Source organism: Hibiscus syriacus, unplaced genomic scaffold, assembly GCF_006381635.1.
Source record: "Hibiscus syriacus cultivar Baekdansim isolate YM2019G1 unplaced genomic scaffold, ASM638163v2 tig00111745_pilon, whole genome shotgun sequence".
NCBI classification, from domain to species: Eukaryota; Viridiplantae; Streptophyta; class Magnoliopsida; order Malvales; family Malvaceae; genus Hibiscus; species Hibiscus syriacus.
The window spans coordinates 754,730-778,026 of NW_024063168.1; the positions used below are offsets into that span (position 1 = coordinate 754,730).

Consider the following 23,297-nt stretch of genomic DNA (forward strand, 5'->3'; position numbering starts at 1 on the left):
AAATAGTTAGGTAGTCTGATTGACAAAATTGAAAGATCGATGAAAAAAGTAAATGAGCTAAATTGTTAGGCGGTCAATGGTATAGTTTACCATTTTGAAAAAATTAAAAGTTTATGTACTAAAGGATCAAAAATTGATAATTTGGGTATTAAATATGTAAATTATCCTAGATTTTGTACCTTTTATACAAATAATAATTTAATATTTTTAGAAAAAATTTCAACAATAATATTTTTGGAAAATTTAAATTTTAAGATAATGTTTGATTTCCTTTGGAAGGACATTGATATTCAAAAAAAAAATTCGAAAATATATGATCATTTTCTCTATTATTTCCTTTTTTTATTTTTGATATTTTTTATTATAAATTATTTAATTTAAAAATAAAACAAATTAGAAGTTCTTAAATTATGCTCATACAATATTCGTGATCTTCAATTTTCTAAAATTATAAAATAACTATTATTTTTTTAACGGAGATAAAATGATTACTGAAATATTAATTATAATTAAATAGTAAAAATATCACATTAATAACATATATTGATCATTTGTTAACTAACGATTTTTATTAAACATGAGCTATTTCGATCAAAAATTAAAATGACGAAAGCTAAAATACTCCAATAAAAAAGAGAATAGAGGATAAAGTAATCGTTCGTGCGAACATTCTAGGACTAATTTTTCATTATATCTTCTCTAATTTGATAAGCTTTTAAGAACAAGATTTAACCTTACAATTCTTTTAAGATTTCTACTCAAATCTTAACACTCGAACCTTATCAAAAGATAAAACAAATAAGCAAAATAGAAATGAGATTTATATGATTAAAATATTTACAAATTAAGCACACACAAAAATCATTTGAGCTAAAAGAATACAATGAATGCTCACAAGTGTCAAGAATAAAAGATAAAGAAATTTAAGTACAAACGAGTCTCTTCAAATAGATGTTCCTTTATTGTATAGTTCTTTACTCGTAAAAAGCTTTGGATGTTTGTATTTATAGCTTCTAATTGATGGGGACTGTTGGGGACATGAATGGAGTCGTTGCAGCAATGTTTTTCCACAATAAATGTCATTAAGAACTTGTTACTATCTATACTCAATGAGTATTAGAATAAAATACTTATCGGGTATCGATGATTAGAAAAAAATATCAATACTGAGATAACAATATCGATATTGCTTTGATATACGATTTTTGGACAAGTTTTTTTAACACTTAAAAGGTATTGATATTTATGAAAAGGTATCGATATTCATGAACGAGTACTGGTACTCTTTATTTAATATTGATATTTATGAATGAGTATTGCTGCTCTTTGTCCAACATGGTGTTAGTGTTGAGTTCATAAATGCCTAAAGATTGACCTCATTAGCTAACAGACTATCAGTAGAAAATACAAAAGAACTACCTAAATTAATTGACAAATTGAAAACTTTTACAGGGGGCGACAGCCCCCCCGGGCCAACCCCTTGATCCATCCCTGCATCTAAGTGCCTTAATGAAAACAAATTCCACGATTTCATGGATAAATCTGTGATCAAGCTAGACTAAACAGTGTAACCAAATGGATTCCCTGATTGAAACCAAACCTAGAAATTCAACTATTTCAGTTGGGTGTTCAAAGAAAAAAAGACTGCTTGCAGTTTAACATTGTGGGCAGCTGCTGAAATTCAAGTAGACCACAAATCACATCTAACATAACTCGGTGCTTGTGAAAAAGAACAGTTTTGAAGTACATCTTATTCTTTTCGGTGGTTCAGAACCAAAGTACAATCTGGGTGCGGAATGGGTAAAACAGTTTAATTTCGTTCATATTCCTAAATTTTCTACTAACTTCAGCAACAATGAAAATGAAGTCAACTGATTAGCAGTGCTATTTATTTCCAGTATTGCCATGTCAACCCCTTGATACCTTAGAAGCAAAAGATATGCAAGAAACATATAAGCAAATAGCTACCCGGAATCAGCTTTCGTTGGGACATCTAGCTGCCAATTTAACCACAGAAAAACATAAATTAGCAAATTTATTTTATAACTTGATACATCACGATTCAACAAAGGGGGCAAATTTTTAACCTAGAATCATGAGTGATGTTATAAAAATCAGCAAAAACTCAGATATTTAACGGACTTCATGAACGTACCATTTTGAACTGTGTTCACTGCTGAAGTCTGATGAGGTCCGTTAATTCATCAACAATAGCTTTGTAGCAGAAAAAATATTGATCCTATTAAATGGTATGTAGAGAGTCGGTCAAAACTTTAGAAGGTTGAAAACAAGAATGTGAAAGATAAAAAATAAAAAGTAAATGAGCTTGTTCAAACACACTCATCATAACAAAATCTGAAATTATTTCTCCGAGTTGCTTCTACCAAATAAGTCTAAAGTAGAAGTGTTATATTTATTCCTATTGTAATACTAAAGTCTATTCAACATAGGACCAAATAGCTATCCTAGTCCCATCCTTTACAATGTGAGCTAACATAATGGGCAACAAAAAATTGAGTAATGAAACAATCTTGATGTTTCATCTCTTCTCTATCTTTTTGTTGGTATAAAGGAACTCGGGATTAAATGCCAGCCCTTGCTGGAATCCACCTAAGAGAGGTGGGGGAAATATTTAAGCTACAAGTTATTGGTGAGTAGTATGATTACTTGCCAAAGAAATGAAATTCTACAACATAACAGCAAACAGTGCAGAACTTATTACAGCTCTCAGAAGAAACTTTTGATGCAATTATACTGTAAATGCAAATATATCTTTAATAATTGCTTAAGATGTTTCTAACCAATAAGCCAAAGACATTGTACTGCAATGAATAAAATGAACCATGTAATTTGTTGCTTATTTCTCTCTTTTGGTCTGATTGCAGCGAAATCCCTAATGAAATTCTTGCATCCTTAGCATTAGCGCTGACCATGATTTCCATATGGCTATTTATACTTTTAGGAACTTGGAGTATCATAATAGCTTAGCAATTTGAAATAGCGTATGCAATCAGATTCTCTCAAATTAAAATCTGAATTTATAGACATGGAAGTAATACCATGGTTTGAACCATTCCAATGCGCTGGGACCTGAATATAGATACGGTATTAGCAAGGTCTAGCGCAGACATGTCCCCAATGAGGATTCTCTGGACAGTGTTATGAATTGCACAGTATGTTCCAGTTCTCCCGATACCTGCACTGAGCCAGAGAGAAATTGTCTCAGGCAGATACATAACAGACTTAAACCTTGAACCATATTTTAAAAAATAAACGAGTTGTACCTGCAATGCACCAATATTGGACCAATATTTACTGGTACTTGTAATAGTCTTTTCAAGATTTCACGGACAGCAAGTGTGTCAGTGGGAACTCCATGGTCAGGCCAATCAGGATACTGAATGTGCAAAACAGATAGTGGTGGATCTTTTGACTGCAAAATCATACCCAAAGGAATCAGGAAAATAGTTGATTTATAGTTCTCGCAATGTGCAAAGGAAAATAGTTGATTTATAGTTCCTCCATAAAAAAAACGGTTTGCCTTAAAGAGCAATACGATGGTTGACTTCTCTTCATTTTTCCCGTGGGGGAGAGGAGATTGTAAAATCTTCCCCCATGAATTATTTTAAAAGAGGATGCCCAACATACTGTAGATTTATAGTTCTCGCAATGTGCAAAGGATGGTCAAATAAACAAAAAACTACTGAAAATTTACAGTTCTAACTTCTAACCCAAGCATAAACAAGAAATTATTAATGTATCCCACTTGCAAGTTATTTCATAATCTGTTGCAAGGTTACTCGACAAAATGATGACTAACAAAGAGTTATTGATATTGACTTAAACTCCAAGTAATTTAGGTCATTCATTATATTGTGAGAAACAAGAGTTTTAATCATCATCATTTGGATGGTAGAATTGTCAGTTAGCCTTAGGGTTTATATGTAGGTGTTGTGGATGCTTACAACTCGTGGTTGGTAGGACTTTATTTAGTTTGATATACTTTGTTTAATTATTGTAATCTCTATTTAAGGGGACGATGGATAAAACAAAGTCAAGTCGAATTTTTATCAAAACCCTACAAAACAAGTATTTTTCTTTTTCATTCCAATAACGCGACAGTGATTTTCCCATAAATCACACATGAATTTACTGAAAAAAGAGGATAGCGTTTACTGGAAGAAAGTATTTTTCTTTTTCTTTCCAATAATGCAAGTAAACAGTCATGTTATAGGTTGTGTCTACAGCAGCAGAATCTTATTTAGATTAGTGTTTGTATAGGAGTCCTACTAGGTTACATCTTTGTCTAAAAGTCTTTTCTTAGTAGATATCTATCTTATCTCCTATCTAGACAAACCTAATCATAAAAGACCCTTTAACACAAAATTAAAAGCATATTAAATTCAAATTCATTCTACACTCCCCCCGCCCCCAAGCTGGAGAGTATATCAATTTGGCAACACCATTTTTTACTTCCTCTGAAATAAAGTGTCTATCAATCTCCACATGTTCAGTCATGATGAACGAGATTCTTAGCAATGCTTATGACAGATTGGTTGTCACTTTGCACCATGAATTGATCATTGAAGTCCACCGTTATCTCTTTTAATAATCTCTGAATCTACATTCCTTCACAAGTTCCTAGTGCAAGGGCTCAAAACTCTCCTTCAACACTACTTGAAACTACTGATTGCCTCTTACTCCATGTAACAAGATTACCCCAAAAAAGGGGCAATAGCCGCTTGTAGACATCCTTTCAATTAACTCTCTAACCCAACTTGTATCAATATAAATTTCAACTTCTCAATTTCACTTCTTTAAAAAATTAAACCATGATCGGGTGTTATTTTGAGGTACCTAAGTATTCAATTGATTGCTTCCAGATGCTCTACTCTAGGGTCATCCATATGTTGACTTACAATACCTACTAAAAAAACAATATTCGATCTTGTATGGGATATTAACTTTCCCATTAACCTTTGGTATTATTCTTTATTTTTTTTGATAAGAATTACAGGCCTCATTAAAAAACCCCTTCTTGACTAATGGAACTTTTGAGAAAGTTCCTTAATCAGTGAAGGGAGGAAAAGAGTGCCTTAGGATTTTATTGCTCAAGAAAACATAGTACATAAAAAACACCCAACAGACTGACTAAACACCATAAAAATTACAGAGCATTTAACACGACCAGTCCGCCCCTATACAATAGCGAAACTACCACATCCCCTACAACCACAATAACCCAAAACCCCACTGAATGACCTCTAAAGCTATATTGTGTGATCAGCCAATCCCCTGTTTAGCTAATGTATCAGCCTCACAATTACAACTCCTCGGAATATGTCTAATAATGATCGCCCTCTCCGAGATTAAGGAAGCAATTTTTTGAACCAGTAACCTAAGGAAAGGAGGAGAAGAAGTCGGTTGTAAGATCCAATCCACCACTGTCTTACAATCACTCTCAATAATTAACCTTCCTTGAGTCGCGCCCATTCCGACGATAGAAAAAATTCAATGCCTTTCTCTATTGCTTTCATCTCAGCGAGTGGAGGAGGACCTGGACCTAGGGGTGAGCAACGAAACCGAGAAAACCGAAAAACCGACACGAACCGAGTAAAAACGGTTCGGTTTGGCTTTAAACGGTTCGGTTTTCGGTTCGGTTTAAAGGCTTCATTTTTTTGATTCGGTTCGGTTCGGGTTTTCCATATGGAACCCATTTGTTCCATATTGAACCGAATAGGCAATTTTTGTAAAAAAAATTATAGTTTCAAGTGATTTTTTCATTGAAAAATCGAAAAATCGAACCGAAAAACCCGAACCGTTAAAAAACCCGAACCGAACCGAAAAAACTGGTTTCGGTTTTTTCGATTTTTTAACTATTCGGTTTCGGTTTAAATATTGAAAAACCGTTTATTTCGGTTCGGTTCAGTTTTTGGTAAAAAACCGAACCGAACCGAACCGAATACACCCCTACCTGGACCAACATCAAGTGAGAAAGACCCAAGGATTTTGCTTTCCGAGTCCCTTAAAATACCCCCCATTCCCCCAAACAGCCCGTCCCCACTAACTGCTCCATCAACATTAACTTTAAAAAAAATGAAGGGGAGGAGGATGCCATTCCTGAACCTTCATCCTTTTAGGGTGCCTTGTCTGGTGCTTGTCTGCAAGCGACGGGTCTCCAACAAGAGAATCAACCTGAATGAAATCGTTCGGGTATTTCGCAAGGAACCACTTAACCAACCTAAATCTGCATAAGAAGAAAAGTTTAGGTTTGTCCAGTTTCCCATCATCAAAAACCACCGAATTTCTAGCCTTCCATAGTGACCAAAGAACTACCCCCGGTATAAAGCCCCATATTAATGACTTTGGCCTTAAATCCGACCAGGAGCACAACAAAGAGGCTGGATCATTAGGTAAAACTGACGAGACTCCCAATAACCTCCAGAAACTGCTCCATAAATCCCATGCAACCTGACACGAGATAAACAAATGCTGAACTGTTTCCTCCTGCTTAGCACATAACGGGCAAGACACCTCCTCCAACGTAACACCCCTTTTTATCAGCTCCGATCTGACTGCCAGTCTTTGATGAGAAACCTGCCAGAGAAAAGTTTCGACTCTAGGTGGGGCCAAACCTGACCAAACGAATTTCTTCCAAGTGAGACTGCCCCCTGAGTTGGAAGAAAGGGTCAACCTGCAGGCTTTAGCAGTAAACAATCCATCACCCTTTCCCGACCATGCCAAAAAATCATCCACCGAATCAGATAGCCCAACATTCTCCAATAGTGTCATCAGTCGAATCCAGTGCTCCATCTCCCAGTCACAGAGATTCCTTCTCGTCTGAATGTTCCAAATCCACTTATTGCTTATTATACTTCCAAACTCTGAAACTTTTCCCCACTTATTGTTGGATAGAGCATATATTCTCGGAAATTGACTTTTTAAGGATTCCTCATTTAGCCACACATCATGCCAGAATACAATCGACTTTCCATTACCTACTTGTATCTTCCAAATCTACTTGTATTATTCTTTATTTAGAGGAACTCCATCTCTCCTTAGCTTTAAGTTGGGATCCATGGGTGTTTTTTTCTTGTTTATACTCAAGCATATTGATCTTTGTCAGCAAGTCCAGAACATTTTTCCTTTGTGAGAACAAAATCACAGCTTTGGATCGAGCAACCTCCATCTATACAAAATATTTGAGAGTACCACAATCTTTGATTTCAAAATCAACAGCAAGTTGACTTTTCAGGCAATTGATTTCTTCAAGGTCATCTCCTGTTATGATAATATCATTGTGAGTTGTAGATATACTTAGTTAATTTGTTATTTGTTAATACTCTTAGTTAGTTTAGATTAGATTGATCTTATCTTTAATTTAAATTTTAAATGTTTGTATAGTTGTTACTTGTTAGGCATCCTAACAGGGGTAAAACTCTAGTCTAAGTAACACTGTAAACTTTATTGATATGAAAAATAATTGAAAACAAACTTGTTTTCAGTTTCCACTTGGTATCAGCCTAGGTTTCGGTTTCTAAAACCCTGGAGATGATAAATTGATCTGTAAATGCTGTTCACTCAATCACAGAACCTACTTTTCGTTCTGATGATGTTTTCGAATCCTTGAATTAGGGGCCCTTCTAAGGTTAACAATATTAATGGTTGTAGTTGGTTCATCACCTTCATTGATGATCATAGTAGGATCACTTGGACTTACTTGATGAGAGAAAAATGACACTGTCCATATTTTTAAACGCTTTTATGCTATGGTTGAAACCCAATTTTTTTTTTTTGATAGAAGATTTGGCCTCATTAAAAAATCCCCTTCTTACCCTCCATGTTACGAAAATAACATGAAGGACATTGGAAGGAGGAAAAGAGTGCCTATAATTTTATTAATCTGAAGAATAATACACTGCCACCCCTAACAAACTTAATACCTTCCCACAAAAACATAAGACTTAAAAACCACCTTCTGCTGAAAAACCTTAACACTAGTTACATAAGACTGGAAACAAAATCCCTTCTGAAACAAAGGGAATCCACCCTCTAACATCCCACAAACAAAGCCAAAAAATCAACCTATACCATCTTTAGTTAATCTATCCGCTTCCCAGTTGGCAGCCCTCAAGATAAACCTTAACAATATATCCTTCCCTTCCTTTAAAGAGACGATCTCCTTCACCAAGGATTGGAACATAGGGTTGCTTAATTCTGAATTTTTGATCCACTTCACCGCGACACTTGAATCCGATTCTAAAATAATCCTCTGATTAAGATCCAAACCTGAATCATTAAGCATACTCGGCCCCCTCTTTATCGCCAAAAGTTCTGCCAAAATCGGAGGACCACCCCTAACCTTTTCAGAAAACCAGTGAATCAACACACCACTACTATCCCTAATCAGACCTCCTATACCACCTTTATTCCACCCCTTCACCATTGCTCCATCAACATTGATCTTTAAAAACCCATCTGGAGGAGGAACCCAGCAAGTGGGTTGGGATCTTCCTTTCTTCTGTCTATCAACTGAATCAGCAAGAGTAAGGTCACCCACTAATGAGTCAAAAGGGATATGCATGTCAAAACTAGCAGCAAACCAAGACACAATTCTAAAGCAAGCAATAAAGAATAACCTCGCCACATCCAACTTTTCCTTCTTAAAAATAACCTCATTCCTGCTTTTCCATATCGTCCACAATACAACCCTTGGAATGAATTTCCAAATACAAGAATTCGGAAGTAGATCATCCCACTGAAAAATACAGTCTAATATGTTATTTGGAATAATCCAAGAAACGTTCCACAAATTTGAGAATCTAGCCCACAGTCCCCAAGTTACCTCACAATGCAGGAAAAGATGTGAAACTGTTTCCCCAAAACTACCACACAACGGACATAAGGGATCTTCAATCCCGACCACTCCATGCTTCAACAATTCCTCCTTAACCGCCACTCTCTAATGAACAACTTGCCATAAGAAGATTTCAACACAGGGAGGTGCTATCCCCACCCTAATATTTCTATCCCAAAAATCTTGATTCCCCTGAATACTGACCGAGTCAAGAAAATTCTTAATACAAGAAATAGTAGAGAAGCAGCCCTCTCCATTCCCTAACCAAATCCAGCAATCTTCCTCATCATGAGACAATGAGATGTTATTCAACATAGAAATCAGGTGTAACCATTGCTCAATCTCACAGTCCACCAGATTCCTTCTCATTTGAATATCCCACACCCAGCCTGCAGCATTATTCGCCCTAAACTCCACCACTTTACCCATTTTATTAATCGAAAGAGCATACAGTCTAGGGAACAAATCTTTAAGTGGGACTTCTCTCAACCAAACATCATTCCAAAAAACCACAGAGTGACCGTTACCAGCTTTCAACCGCAAATTACTCCTAATACAATCCCCAATCCCATCATTAGAAAAGAAGTTATTAATTACTCCTCTCCAAATCCAAGAGGCACGAGTCGTCCAAGTATTCTCCAACATTTTGCAACTCGGGTCCAAGTTGTTCACACAACAAACAACCCTCTTCCACCAGCAATCCTTTTCAGAGGAAAACTTCCATACCCATTTACCCAACAATGCTCTGTTCAAAATTTCTAAGTTCGGGATCCCTAGACCCCCCCAACCTTCTCGGCTTACTTACCAAATCCCAGTTCACCCAATGTATGTTTCTTTTATCAGTCGAACCCCCCATAAAAAACAGCCATGATAGAGTTTAATTTCTGCAACACCGTAACTGGAATTCGAAATATTGAAAGGAAATAAGTAGGGAGAGAGCACAACACAGCTTTGACCAACACCACCCTTCCTGCTAACGCTAGAGAGTTTGCCTTCCAACCAGTCAATTTATTATGAAATTTTTGCACAATTGGTTCCCACATTACAACAGAATTTCTCTTGGACCCCAAAGGGAAGCCTAGGTATTCCGCTGGAAAGTTACCCACTGAGCAGCCAATTTCCTTAGACCAATCGGCTAGCACATCCTCCTCAACATTGATCCCAAAAATTCTGCTCTTGACTAGATTAATCTTCAATCCCACCAATAACTCATATATCAAAAGCAAAGGGGATAACGAACAGTCCTGTCTAAGACCTCTTTCCATATGAATTCTCTCCGTAGGAGTCCCATTCACAAGAACCAAAATAGAAGCTGTTGACATACACTGATACATCCAAGAATGCCATTTTTCTCCGAACCCCATTTTACCCATTATCTTCAATAACACCGACCAATCAACTGAGTCATATACTCTCTTAAAATCCACCTTGAAGACCACCCCCTTCAACCTTTTCTTCCTCCAAAAATCAATTCCTTCATTTGCTATAAAGGAATAGTCCAGTATGCTCCTCCCTTGAATAAATGCAAATTGAGACGGACTAACTATTTCATTAATGCACAAACTAAACCTTCTAGCTAAGACCTTTGATAGAATTTTATATAGCCCTCCCACAAGGCTAATTGGCCTAAAATCTCCCATCCACTCCGGGTTATCCTTCTTAGGAATAAGTGAAATGAAAGAATGATTCACCTCCAAGTCCCACTCCTTCCCCTGAAAAAAATCCTTAAAAAACAGCATAATATCATCTTTCAAAGTGGTCCAGAATTTCTTGAAAAAACCTAAATTCAGACCATCCGGGCCAGGAGCTTTGTTGATATCCGAGTTAGCAATTGCTCCCCAAACCTCCTCTTCTGAAAATGCCTTCTCAAGTGCCAAACTCTGACCTTCCGATAGCTTGAGAAATTCCAGATTTAATTCCTCTGCCTCCAATGAATTACTCTGAGTAAACAAACCCTTAAAAAACTCCACTACTGAATCTTTAATTAAGGTAGGATCTTCTATAACTTCATTACCCATTCTAAGGGACTTAATACCATTTTTCCTCCCTCTAGCTGTAGCACTATGATGGAAAAATCTGGTGTTCTTATCTCCCTCCATTCTCCATTTCAATCTCGATTTTTGCAGCCAAATCGATTATTCTTTCTTATGAAGCTCCCATAATTCTTTCTTTGCTTCAATTATTAATTTCATTGTCACCGAGGGAAGACCTTGTTGCATATCCAATTCCATGTCCTGAATTCCTTTCTCCAACAGTTTAATTTTCCCGGGCAGCTCTAAATAACCCCTCCCAGACCATCTCTTTACCACATCCTTCACCCGCTTTAACACCTTAGACATGGGCTTCCCCTTTTCCTCTCTACAAAATTTATCCAGCTCCTTTTCCATCATCTCAGTAAAACCATCCTCCTCCATAACATAGTTAAACAACCTAAATGGTTTCAGCCCCCAATTGCATTCTTTGTTCTCAAGCAGAATAATATTATGATCGGAAACTGACATTGGCTGCAATGATTGGCTTAACCTCGGAAACAAAATTACTAATCTCTGATCAACCAAAAAGCGATCCAACCTCTCAAACGTAGGAACTTCCCTATTATTGCACCATGTAAAACGGCCTCCAGACATTGGTAGGTCAAACAAATTTGCCTTGCTCACAAAATCTCCAAACATATTCATAAAAACTGAATTCACAGCTCCTTCTTTCTCCTCCTGTGACAAGATTACATTGAAATCTCCTCCTAAACATAATGGACATTCAACGTTCTCCACAAATGCTAGTAACTCCCTGAAGAACATCTCCTTATCTGCATCCACACTAGAACCATACACATTGATGAAACAGCAGATTCAAATCCTACAATCCAATAATGGTGGAGAGTATTTTGCAAACACCTTGGGTGATTTTTTCCAAGAGAAGGGCATAATGCAAATTAGTTCTTGTGTTGATACTCCTCAGCAAAACGGAGTTGCAGAGAGAAAAAATAGGCATTTGTTAGAGGTAACTCGTGCATTACTTTTTTCTACCAATGTTCCTAAACGTTTATGGGATGAGGCTCTTTTGTCCTCCAAATATTTAATTAATCGAATGCCTAGTAAGGTATTAAATTTTCAAACTCCTCGGAATGTTTTCTTAGCAAATTATCCTTCTTTTAAACCTATGTCCTCTACTCTTCCTTTGCGTGTATTTGGTTGTACTATTGTCTTTGTTCGAAACACCAATCCTACTCGATCCAAATTGGATCCCCGGTCTCGTAGATGTCTTTTTCTAGGGTATTCTTCTCTTAAGAAGGGTTAGAAATGTTATTGTCCCACTTCTCACAAAATCTTTTTTTTATGGATGTCTCATTTCTTGAACAGGTTCCTTATTTCCAAGCGGTTGCAATCCAAGGGAGACTGTGGATGGTTTGCAACCTTCTCTGTTCATTGATGACCTATTATATCCTCCTATTTTGCCTATGGAACATTCGAAACATGTGTCAACTTTTGTCCCAAACAAATTTTCAAGTCCTATTAGCATGTCTCCCACTAGTCCGTCACCTTCATCAGCTTCACCGAATACTCAAACACCAACCGAGACCTTACGAGTCTATAAACGAGGCCCAAAACCTATTCTAGAGGCTATATTACATTCTAGTGCTTGACGAGAGTTGGCACTCAGTTCGATTGCTTCACAAGGTGATGAAGGTAGTAAAGTTCCTCTGAATGAACATAATTTTGATGATTTGTCTATCGCTAAAAGGAAGGGTGTTAGGCAATGTACTAAACATCTGATACAAAGATTTGTTGCCTATGGGAGATTAAAGCCTTCTTTTAAAGCTTTTACAGCCAACTTGGACAAGGTATAAATTCCATCCACTATAGAATAGGCTTTACAGAATTCAAAATGGAACAGTTGAAGATGAACTTGGAGCTCTAGAGAAAAATGGCATGTGGACCATGGTAGATCTACTAAAGGGGAAGAAACTTGTTGGCTGCAAATGGGTATTTGCAGTGAAGTATAACTTGGATGGCAGCATTGAGAGGTATAAAGCCAGACTGGTAGCCAAGGGCTTTACTCAGACCCATGAAATTGACTACAAAGAGACGTTTGCACTGGTAGCTAAACTCAAAACTGTGTGGGTTTTGCTTAGTTTGGCTGTTAATAAGGATTAGGGGCTTCATCAACTGGATATAAAAATATGCCTTTCTAAATGGTTTGCTAGAAGAAGATGAGTATATGTGGCACAGTCCTGGTTTGAAAACAGACTCAAAAACTTAAAAGGTTTGCAAATTACAAAAGCCTCGCTATGGCCTTAAACAATCCCCTCGTGCTTGGTTTGAACGATTTATAGAGTAATTCTTAGTTATGGTTACAAGCAATGTTAGGTCGATCACACACTTTTTGTGAAGATTACACTTAATAAAAAATGTGTTATTCTGATTGTGTACGTAAATGATATTGTTATTACTGGTGATGATGTGTGTGAGATTGACAGGTTGAAAAGATTGTTGAATATTGAGTTCGAGATAAAGGACTTGGGTAAGTTGAGGCATTTCCTAGGTATGGAAGTAGCTCGATCAAATTCAGGAATTGTCATTAATCAATGGAAGTATGTTCTTGATCTCTTAGCCGAAATGAGGATGTTAGGTTGTAAGCCTGCGTCAACTCCAATGGATACAAGTTTAAAGATGAATAAGGAAGAAGTGGGAAATCCTGTGGACAAAGAGCAATACCAAAGGTTGGTTGGAAATTGATTTATTTATCTTTAACTCGGCCTGATATAACCTTTCCTGTTAACATTATTAGCCAGCATATGTCTGATCCTAGAGAACATCTTACTACTGCCTATAGAATAATATGGTACTTAAAGTTCACTCCTGGTCATGGTTCGGAAATCTGAAGATAAAATAGTAAAGGTGTAAGCGGATGTGAGCTGGGCTGGAGAGTTGACTGAGAGAAGTTCAACTACTGGTTATTGTACTTTTGTATGGGGGAATTTAGTGACATGGTGAAGCAAGAAACAACCAGTTGTTTCTAGGAGCAATGTTGAAGCAGAATATAGAGCTTTAGCTCTTGGAATTTGTGAAGGGGTGTGGTAGTTGAGGTTACTCAAGGAATTAGAGCTAAATCACGATGACAAGTTCTCCATTTTCATTTATAATCAATCTGCCATCATGATTGCTAGAAATCCTGTTTATCATGATCGTACCAAGCACATTGAGATTGACAGGCACTTTAGGTTAATGGTGGAATAGCTGAGTTATCTTATGTTTTCTCTAATCAACAGTTGGCTAATGTGCTTACCAAAGCACTACCAAGAGCAAGTTTTGATGCTTTTATGTGCAAGCTGGGATTATACAATGTATATTCACTAGCTTGAGGGGGAGTGTGAGTTGTAGATATACTTAGTTAATTTGTTATTTGTTAATACTCTTAGTTTAGATTAGATTGACCTTATCTCTAAATTAAATTTTAAATGTTTGTATAGTTGTTACTTTTTTTTTTTTTGATAGAAGTATAGTTGTTACTTGTTAGGCATCTTAGCAGGGGTAAAACTCTAGTCTATAAAAGACTAACTCTGTAAACTTTTTTGATATGAAAAATACTTGAAAACAAACTTGTTTTCAGTTTCCACAATCATCAACATGAACAATAAGGTTTTTTTACCTTTTGGTGAAACCTTCAAGAAAATATGTGATCTGATTGACACTGACTGAAGTCATAGTTAATTAAAGATTTGGTAAACCAATCAAACCATGCATAAGGAGATTGTTTCAGGTCATACATTGACTTCTTTAACTTACATATGTTGTAGCCATTTGAGGAATTTTCTAAACTTGGAGGTATCCCAAGTACGCATCTTCAAGATCCCATTTAGGAATGCATTTTTTATCTTTAATTGATGAATTAATCAACCTTCATTCACTACCAGTGATAGCAATACCCGAACTATGTTTAGTTTCGCAACAGGTGCAAAAGACTCTTGGTAATTAATTCCATGTGATTGAGTCAACACTTTTTCCACCAACCTTATTTTGAATTAACCTTGCATTTGACTGAATATCCATTCACAACCCACTGTTTTCTTGTGGCAGCTCAGTGAGTACCCATGTCTCATTACTTTCTAGGGCTTTAATCTCTTCTCCAATAGATTTTTTTCAAACTGGGTTTTCCAATGCCTCATGGATTGTTTTTAAATCTATATGTAGTCAAGAAACATAGTAAATGCTCGATATGATGGTAATAATTTTTCATACGCCACATGCCTCTCAATAGGATAATTAGTGCACTTTCGAACACCCTTTCTTTGAGCAATAGATAGAATTAAATCATCAGTAAAAGGAACAAGAGTCTCACTGTGCGAAGATTCCACACATTGTGGATTTTTTAGGCAAAATGATCAAGTTCAAGTTCTAGAAAATTTGTGATATCCTTTATCCTCTATGTAGGTTGACCCCTCCTAGTATAGACATGAAATTCTTGATTCAAGATCAATTTTGGATGGTGTTTTGGATGGAGAGGAGAGGACGATAGTGTTTTGGTTGGCGAGTCTTTGAGAAGGCAATTGTTGGTTTAGAAGAAAGTATGACTCTTTGGTTTCTAGTTTAATGGAAGAAGGAATATGTTAAAGGTTGTCCAAAGCTGAAATTCCTTTGAATTCTCCCTCTGGATGTCAACTTTGGTAAAATAACGTTGATTTTCATAGAATGTGGCATCCATGGTGATGGAAGTATACATTTTCGGCTGAAAGAAGAGTAACACTTGTACCCTTTCTATTAGACGAGTGTCCTAGAAATACACAATTGATACACTTAGGATCAAGAGTAACACATTTAGCCTAATTTATTTTGTTAATTTTTAGCCCAATCTGTCCAACCCAATGTCCAAAGAGTTTTATCACATTTGAACCCTAAAAACATGTAGTTAAAAACAAACAAAAATCTATCAATAATAATCACATAATAAAGTACCTAATTTTTAGTGATTCAATCCTTAAGAATTAGCCTAAGCAATCTGTAACATGATTTAAACAAGCTGAAAATGTAGCTGTCAGTAGAGTTAACATTATCTAGTAAAATGGCATTTGTTTCAACAACAATGATGATTGATGGATGTGTAAGCATCAGAAAAATGTCAACCACTTTGGAGGAAAACACCTTTCGCCAAGTTTATCCTGGCTCTAGGCTTGAAGACATGGTTTTCCCAGAAGGGGAGTATTATTGCAGACAATTAATAGTTGTTAGATGAGGCTATGAAGAGATGTTGCTTGATAGAACTTAGAATAAGAAAACTTTTAGGACTCTTAAAATTGTTGTGTTTCACAATATTTTATTTAATTTGATACGCTTTCTTTAAGTATTGTAATCTTTATTTGAAGGCACAATGAATAAAATAAAGGTAATTCAATTTTTTATCAAAATCGTATAAGGAAATCTTGGCCTATCTCTAACGAGTCCTAAGAGTTTCAAACTCCCTTTGAAGAGCTTGAGCTTTTCATTAATTATTCTGATATTTTATTATTTTTCTTATTTATTAATTATTACATACATAAATCGATGGTTAGGATTATTAGTTATTTAAGATTTAAATCTAAGGTTGGGAATAAATTTTTTCTTATAACCATAGTAAAAGTTGTAAAATAGCTTCATAGAAAACCTTGTTATTTTATTTGAATTAACAGACTTCAAAATATATAGGTTTATATAACCCTATGTTTTTATAGGGTACAAACTTCCATCTATCAATTTTCAGGCTTATTTCTTTTGATTGCTGCTATTTTCTTCCTAAACCACACCAATGTAGTATAAAATTAGAAGGGGGAAAAAGCATAATTAGCATCTCTTTAGCAAGTTTCATTTTAAAGAATAACAAAAATCATACCTCCTTATAATTTACTTCCAAGTTGCGTAGCAATAATGATGTTTCTGTCGCTTGTATCCATTTAGTATCAATACAGATATTGCCAAATTGTCTGGGACTATCTTCTGCTTGAAAATAATCTCCACATTTTAACATCTGCACATAAATTCTAAATAAGAATGAAACCAAAAATCCAAATGAATACCAAAAACATGAAATTGTGCATTCTCAGATCAAAAAGTGAAAAGGTAAATGATATTACGCAAAATTATATCATCAATAAAAACACCAACATCAAAAGCAACTAGTTCATATGATAACTTCATGAGGCAAATTCACATGGTTTGTTGAAAGGAATGCGCGACAGTTAGGAAACAAAAGCAAGCATAAAGACCAAACAAACAAAGTTTCCTTCGAATTGTTGCCTCACTATAGAAATTATACTACTACCATATATTATAATCCAAAAAGAAACCAATATAATCAAAAAGAAAAATGTTATTAAAAATGTTATTATATATATATATCAATAACATTTTTCTTTTTGAAAGAAAGAAAAGGGTACAAGCATACATGTTATCAAATGTCATCAAAAACACAACAAGGGCTAAACTCTATACTAATGAAAATACAACAAATAATTATCATGGAGATCATAGTTTAGGGGAAAGTGTTTGTACTTAATTTTATCGTGCACAGTGCACACGCATGTAAGACCAATCACTTAGATGGACCAACCAAACTTTGAATGGTGAAGGTTTCTGGTTTAACAAAACATGCCTAGATGGAAACAATATGAACAGCATATAGTCAAACTCAACCACGTTCAAGGGCAATGACATTGGATAACTAAGTACCTTATAATTGTCAACCAAACGAGTAAGCATCACGATGACAGGGCAATGGCATTGGATAACCATTTCCCAGAAATCCTCATAAGTGTGAGGTAAGGGACCTTGTGTGGCTATAAACTGAGAGATGTTTCCCGAAGAAGAAGTCTACATTCAAGAATAGCAGGATCCAAATAGGTCAATTCGAGGAAACATTCAAACTCCCTATATAAACTCCTCCAACTAAAACACAAAGAACATAGAAATCTACCTTGATAAAGCTAGCATTGATATAACCCATTGAAGCTGGTCTGTAATCTTTGCATGAATTAAGAACTACCCTATTAGCGTCAACTGAAACCATTAAAAGCAAGTACTCAGAAGAAATCAATTTAACCAAAACGAGAGAAACAAAAACTCTTAATCATTTTCTACGAAACTAATCATTCAAACGACTGAGACAATTTACTTTGGAAAGAAAATAAAACATTTTTAAGTACATGGTACGACATCAGAGTATCTATTCTTTTCCATATTGACACCGTTAAGACCCACTGTGCATCTCCTCATCATCTCCGAAGGTGTAACCCTATTTGCCTACAAATAGTAAAACAAGAGTTAATATCCAATTTCGGATAAAACAATTTTAAAATACAAAAAAAAGAAGTAATTAGCACCTGCAAGAGAGAGAACTCGCGGATGATTTCGAGGGGCGTTTGGAGCTTTTCGGAGAAGAATTTGAGAGCCTCGGAACAGAAGTTGAACTGATCGGGAGTGAGTGAGATTTTGGGGGGATAATCAGCTGAGAAGACAAAGCGGTGGGGCTGAATAGGGTTGGAATCGGAGTAGAACGGGCGGGTATTAGCGGCGGCGGCCATGGCCTGTTTCCGCTTTGAAGAGACGCAACTGGAAATGAGGTTACCCGTCTTAGTCTGAATGGGATTAAAGTGAATGGTGGGAATTTGAGAAAAATGCAATTAACCCTTCAATCATGCCAGCTTTGTGCCGCCCCTCATCCAATTAATTTTATAAAAGTATTATCTTATCATTATTATTGCATTATTAAATATTTTAAAATACATTTTTAAAATATATTATAATCTTTTTATTTATAAATTATAGGAATAACATTCTAATAATATAAATAATATTGAATAAATTATTCTAATATTTTAGAAAATAATATTAATTTTTATAATAAATAATAATATTTATTTTATTCGATATTTATAATAAATTATTATTTGAGATTAATTTCTAAAAAAAGTTATTTGTAAAAATTATTTCTTTAAAAAAAAAGTTTTGGTAAAAAACAATATGATTAAAGGGAAAACATACACCCGAAGAGTTAGGTACCTCATTAAAAACCTCCCTAATTCTAAATGGAGGAAAATAATATCCTCATAAAACTTAAGAAAACGAAACACAGATTATCTTTACGGGAGATATGGCTAAAGTGAACACACTAATTTATTTTTAGTTAAACAAATTGTTGAACTATGTTTTGATATAACAATTTAAGGCAAAATGGGTTTTGGACTTGAATTGAATTTACAAAATGTTTTTGGACTTAATTGAATTTATTCAAAGTTTTAAAAGGTTTCAAAAATAATTCAAAGTTCATTAAATTCGGATTTGAGCCAAAATGCTAAAGGGTGTCAAAGTGCATCCATGCACCCCTGCAGTGCATCCATGCACCTGCACTAGGGCATCGATGCACCATGCAGTGCATCCATGCACTCAAACACCGAATGCAATTAGTGCATCGATGCATCCTTCTGTGCATCCTGTTGTGCATCCATGCACGAAGGCTGCAACGGCTAGTAACGGCTAGTTTATTTGAATTTAATGAAGGGGTATCGATGCACCATGTTATGGACAGCCTTTTTGAGTAGAAAAATCATCCCCAAACGGCTCCAAAACATCCTCAACGGCTATATACAACATCAAACACATTCCAAGCTATAAATACAAGCTAAGGACACTTGAATAAAAAAGAGAACAACTATCCAAGCAATCAAACACAAGAGAAGAGTTTTTCATTCTTATTTCATCTTTCTCTTGTAAATATTTTGTTCTTGTGAGCTCAATCTTGTAAACACCTACCTTAGAGAGGTTTTCTTGTTTACTTATTTTATCATTTTGTAAAAGGGAAAGGTTCTAGCTAATCTCGTGTAAAAGCTAGGGAAAGGTTATAGTTTAGCCCGGAAAAACTAGGGAGTTTGTAAGGTTACTATTTGTCCTCAAAAGAAAGAACAAATTAGTGAATTTGTTGGAAAATCCTTGGTAAGGAGCTAAGGTAGTGGATGTAGACTTAGTTGAGAAGTCGAACCACTCTAAATCGCTGTGCAATTCTCTATCTTTTAGTCTCCTTACTCTCTAAACACAAAAATCGATCCCGACCCTCTTTGCAAGCAATTTCGGTTATCGATTCGAGCCTCCTAAAATCCCAACAATTGGTATTAGAGCCTAACTCGTTAAGAAGGTTTAACCACCTTGAGACAATCCTCGAAGAAGCTCTACCAATTCCCGACGACACAACCGAGAAGATGACTTCCACCTCCGGCTCGTTCCACATGGAAAATTCCCTACCAACTGACAAACCTCCATACTTCAATGGAGTCAACTATCATCATTGGAAGAAATTAATGAAGGTATTAATCCAATCCAATGATCTTGATACATAGGAGATAATCGAGAACGGCTACTCTTCTCCAAAAAAGAAGAATAAGAAGAGGAGTGACAAAGAACGGAAGAAAGCTCAACTTAATGTCAAGGCCATGCACATGTTGTTTTGTGCATTTGGTCCTGAAATCTATGAAGGGGTTTCTTCATGTTCAAGTGCCAATGAACTTTGGAATAAGCTTGAGGAAATCCATGGAAACAAGAAAGAAAAACCAATAAAAGTGGTGTCTCTAATGACTCGTGAAGAGCCCGAGGTATCTTCTAACTCAAATGAATTTATTCATATACGGTTGATGAGTTACAAGATGCTTTTAATAGGTTATATTCGGAGTTTGAGCCATGAACTCCAAATATAAGAAAATGATTTCAAAATTTAAAATCGAAAACGATTTTCTTTTGAAAACAAAAATAGATTTTGAAAGCCAAAATGAAATTTTGAAAAAGGATTTAGAGCTTCCAAAAATAAAAATTGAAAGTTTTGAAAAAAAAAATTCTGATTTAAAAGTTAAGCTTGAATGCTTAACAAAAGAAAAAGAAATCATTTTAAATAATTCATTTAGTTCAATAATGACAATATGCCCACATTGTCATTATCATGGTCACAAGGAACATACTTGTCATTTGAAGAAAGGAAAACGTTTTAAAATTAGACAAGTATGGATTCCGAAAGGAACAAGAGGCATTGAAACTAACGTTGAAGGATCCAAAGCAATTTGGATACCAAAATCGAAATAAATGTCTCTTGTAGTTGTGTGAGAGCAATGGTGATGAAAGTGATAATATTCAAGATGCTCTAGCCACACATGAAAAAGGAATGGGTAACCTCTAAGCTTAATGATTTAATTTGGGTTATTTGGTTACTCATTCGATTTTAAGCATGCATGAGTTGTGATATTAAATGATTATGTTTTGTTTTAATCTCATGTATGTTGAAAACAATTGGTATGATGAACAATTTTAAAGTTTTAATAATTTTTCAAAATTTTTAGTTCATCATAATAAAATTTTGGTCAAAATTGGTTTTAATGCAAATGATATCTCTATAATAATTGATATCAATTTTTTTAAAAAAAAAACTTTGATTTTACAAATTTTAAATTTTTGACCTAAATTTGAATGTTTATACATGTGGTTTATATGAAAATGATATATCTCTAACAATTGATATCAAAATTTTCAAAATGCATAACATTTTTTGAAAACTTTATGCATATGCACTTAATTTTAACAAATGGTATTGATATCAAATTTCAACAATTGGTATTGCATAAAGTATTTTAGTCTTGGTTATATTGAATTTCATGTGTTACTAACACATTTGTTATTCTTTGTAGAAATTCAATTTCTTTTTAAGTGTTAAGTTCTTAAAGCTAAATTTTGATTGGAATGCATTTATTGAGGGGGAACTTTGATTTTTCAAATGATTTTTAAATGTCAAATTTAACACTTAATCTCCAAAGTTATTTTGAACTTCAAAGATCGAATTATTTTTGATATAACAAAAAGGGAGAGAAGTTTGGTTTGAAAAATTCAATTTCTAAATGAAAAAGGGGGAGCTTAACATTTTCATATATTTTCCAACAATTGTTAACAATTGATATCTTTTTCATTAAACAATTTATCAAGGGGGAGTTTTGCCAAAAACAATTTTCAAATGTTTTGTTATATAAAAAAGGGGGAGATTGTTGAACTATGTTTTGATATAACAATTTAAGGCAAAATGGTTTTTGGACTTGAATTGAATTTACAAAATGTTTTTGGACTTAATTGAATTTATTCAAAGTTTTAAAGGGTTTCAAAAATAATTCAAAGTCCATTAAATTCAGATTTGAGCCAAAATGCTAAAGGGTGTCAAAGTGCATCCATACACCCTTGCAGTGCATCCCTGCATCCCTGCAGTGCATCCATGCACCCTTGCAGTGCATCTATGCATCCCTGCAGTGCATCCATGCATCCCTGCAGTGCATCCATGCACCTGCACTAGTGCATCGATGCACCATGCAGTGCATCCATGCACTCAAACATCAAATGCAATTAGTGCATCGATGCATCCTGCTATGCATCCATGCACGAAGGCTGCAACGGCTAGTTTATTTGAATTTAATGAAGGGGTATCGATGCACCATGATAGTGCACCGATGCACCATGTTATGGGTAACCTTTTTGAGTAGAAAAATCATCCCCAAAATGGCTCTAAAACATCCTCAACGGCTATATACAACATCAAACACATTCCAAGCTATAAATATAAGCTAAGGACACTTGAAGAAAAAAGAGAACAACTATCCAAGCAATCAAACACAAGAGAAGAGTTTTTCATTCTTATTTCATCTTTCTCTTGTAAATATTTTGTTCTTGTGAGCTCAATCTTGTAAATACATACCTTAGAGAGATTTTCTTGTTTACTTATTTTATCATTTTGTAAAAGAGAAAGGTTCTAGCTAATCCCGTGTAAAAGCTAAGGAAATGTTCTAGTTTAGCCCGGAAAAACTAGGGAGTTTGTAAGGTTACTCTTTGTCCTCAAAATAAATAACAAATTAGTGAATTTGTTGGAAAATCCTTGGTAAGGAGCTAAGGTAGTGGATGTAGACTTGGTTGAGAAGTCGAACCACTCTAAATCGCTGTGCAATTCTCTATCTTTTAATTGTTAGAGTATGCCCAAAGACCAATCATATGATGATTGTAATAATACTTTTATTTACCGATTTTATTGAATAAAGGCATTGCCGCTATTATTTTCAGTTATATATATGTGTTTAACATAAACTGGAAGATAATAAAGTCCATATAATGACATAATTGTTATTATTAAAAGATCCCTAGTCAAGTATTATTATGGGCATGGACAATAATAATACGCTCAAGACTAACATGTTATTGATTGATGACAACGAGTTGTCATTGACATAGAGATGTCAGAATTAATACATGATTATATTGTTAGAGAACAATGTATTGGATTGACCCACATGAGCATATGTCTTGGATTATTATGTGACAGTCACAACATTACTCATGGTGATGGCTATATGTATGATCCTCAGACTTGAGATCAATACTATCCCAACATATATCATTGTATG

At 35.0% G+C, this 23,297-nt stretch overlaps 1 protein-coding gene across 1 annotated transcript; it reads right to left on the bottom strand.

Moving 5' to 3' along the window:
* Positions 1-1,728: 1,728 nt before the first annotated feature.
* LOC120169071 (protein-tyrosine-phosphatase PTP1) lies at positions 1,729-22,479 on the bottom strand. Its single transcript, XM_039177299.1, has 10 exons — positions 22,475-22,479; positions 18,207-18,461; positions 18,030-18,126; positions 17,801-17,883; positions 17,557-17,697; positions 16,721-16,855; positions 3,285-3,433; positions 3,060-3,201; positions 2,156-2,239; positions 1,729-1,997 (listed from the first exon to the last, which is right to left on the bottom strand). The coding sequence occupies exons 2-9, from the start codon at positions 18,405-18,407 to the stop codon at positions 2,171-2,173; spliced, it is 1,017 nt and encodes a 338-aa protein (XP_039033230.1). The 5' UTR covers positions 18,408-18,461; positions 22,475-22,479; the 3' UTR covers positions 1,729-1,997; positions 2,156-2,170.
* Between the last annotated feature and the right edge of the window lie 818 nt (positions 22,480-23,297).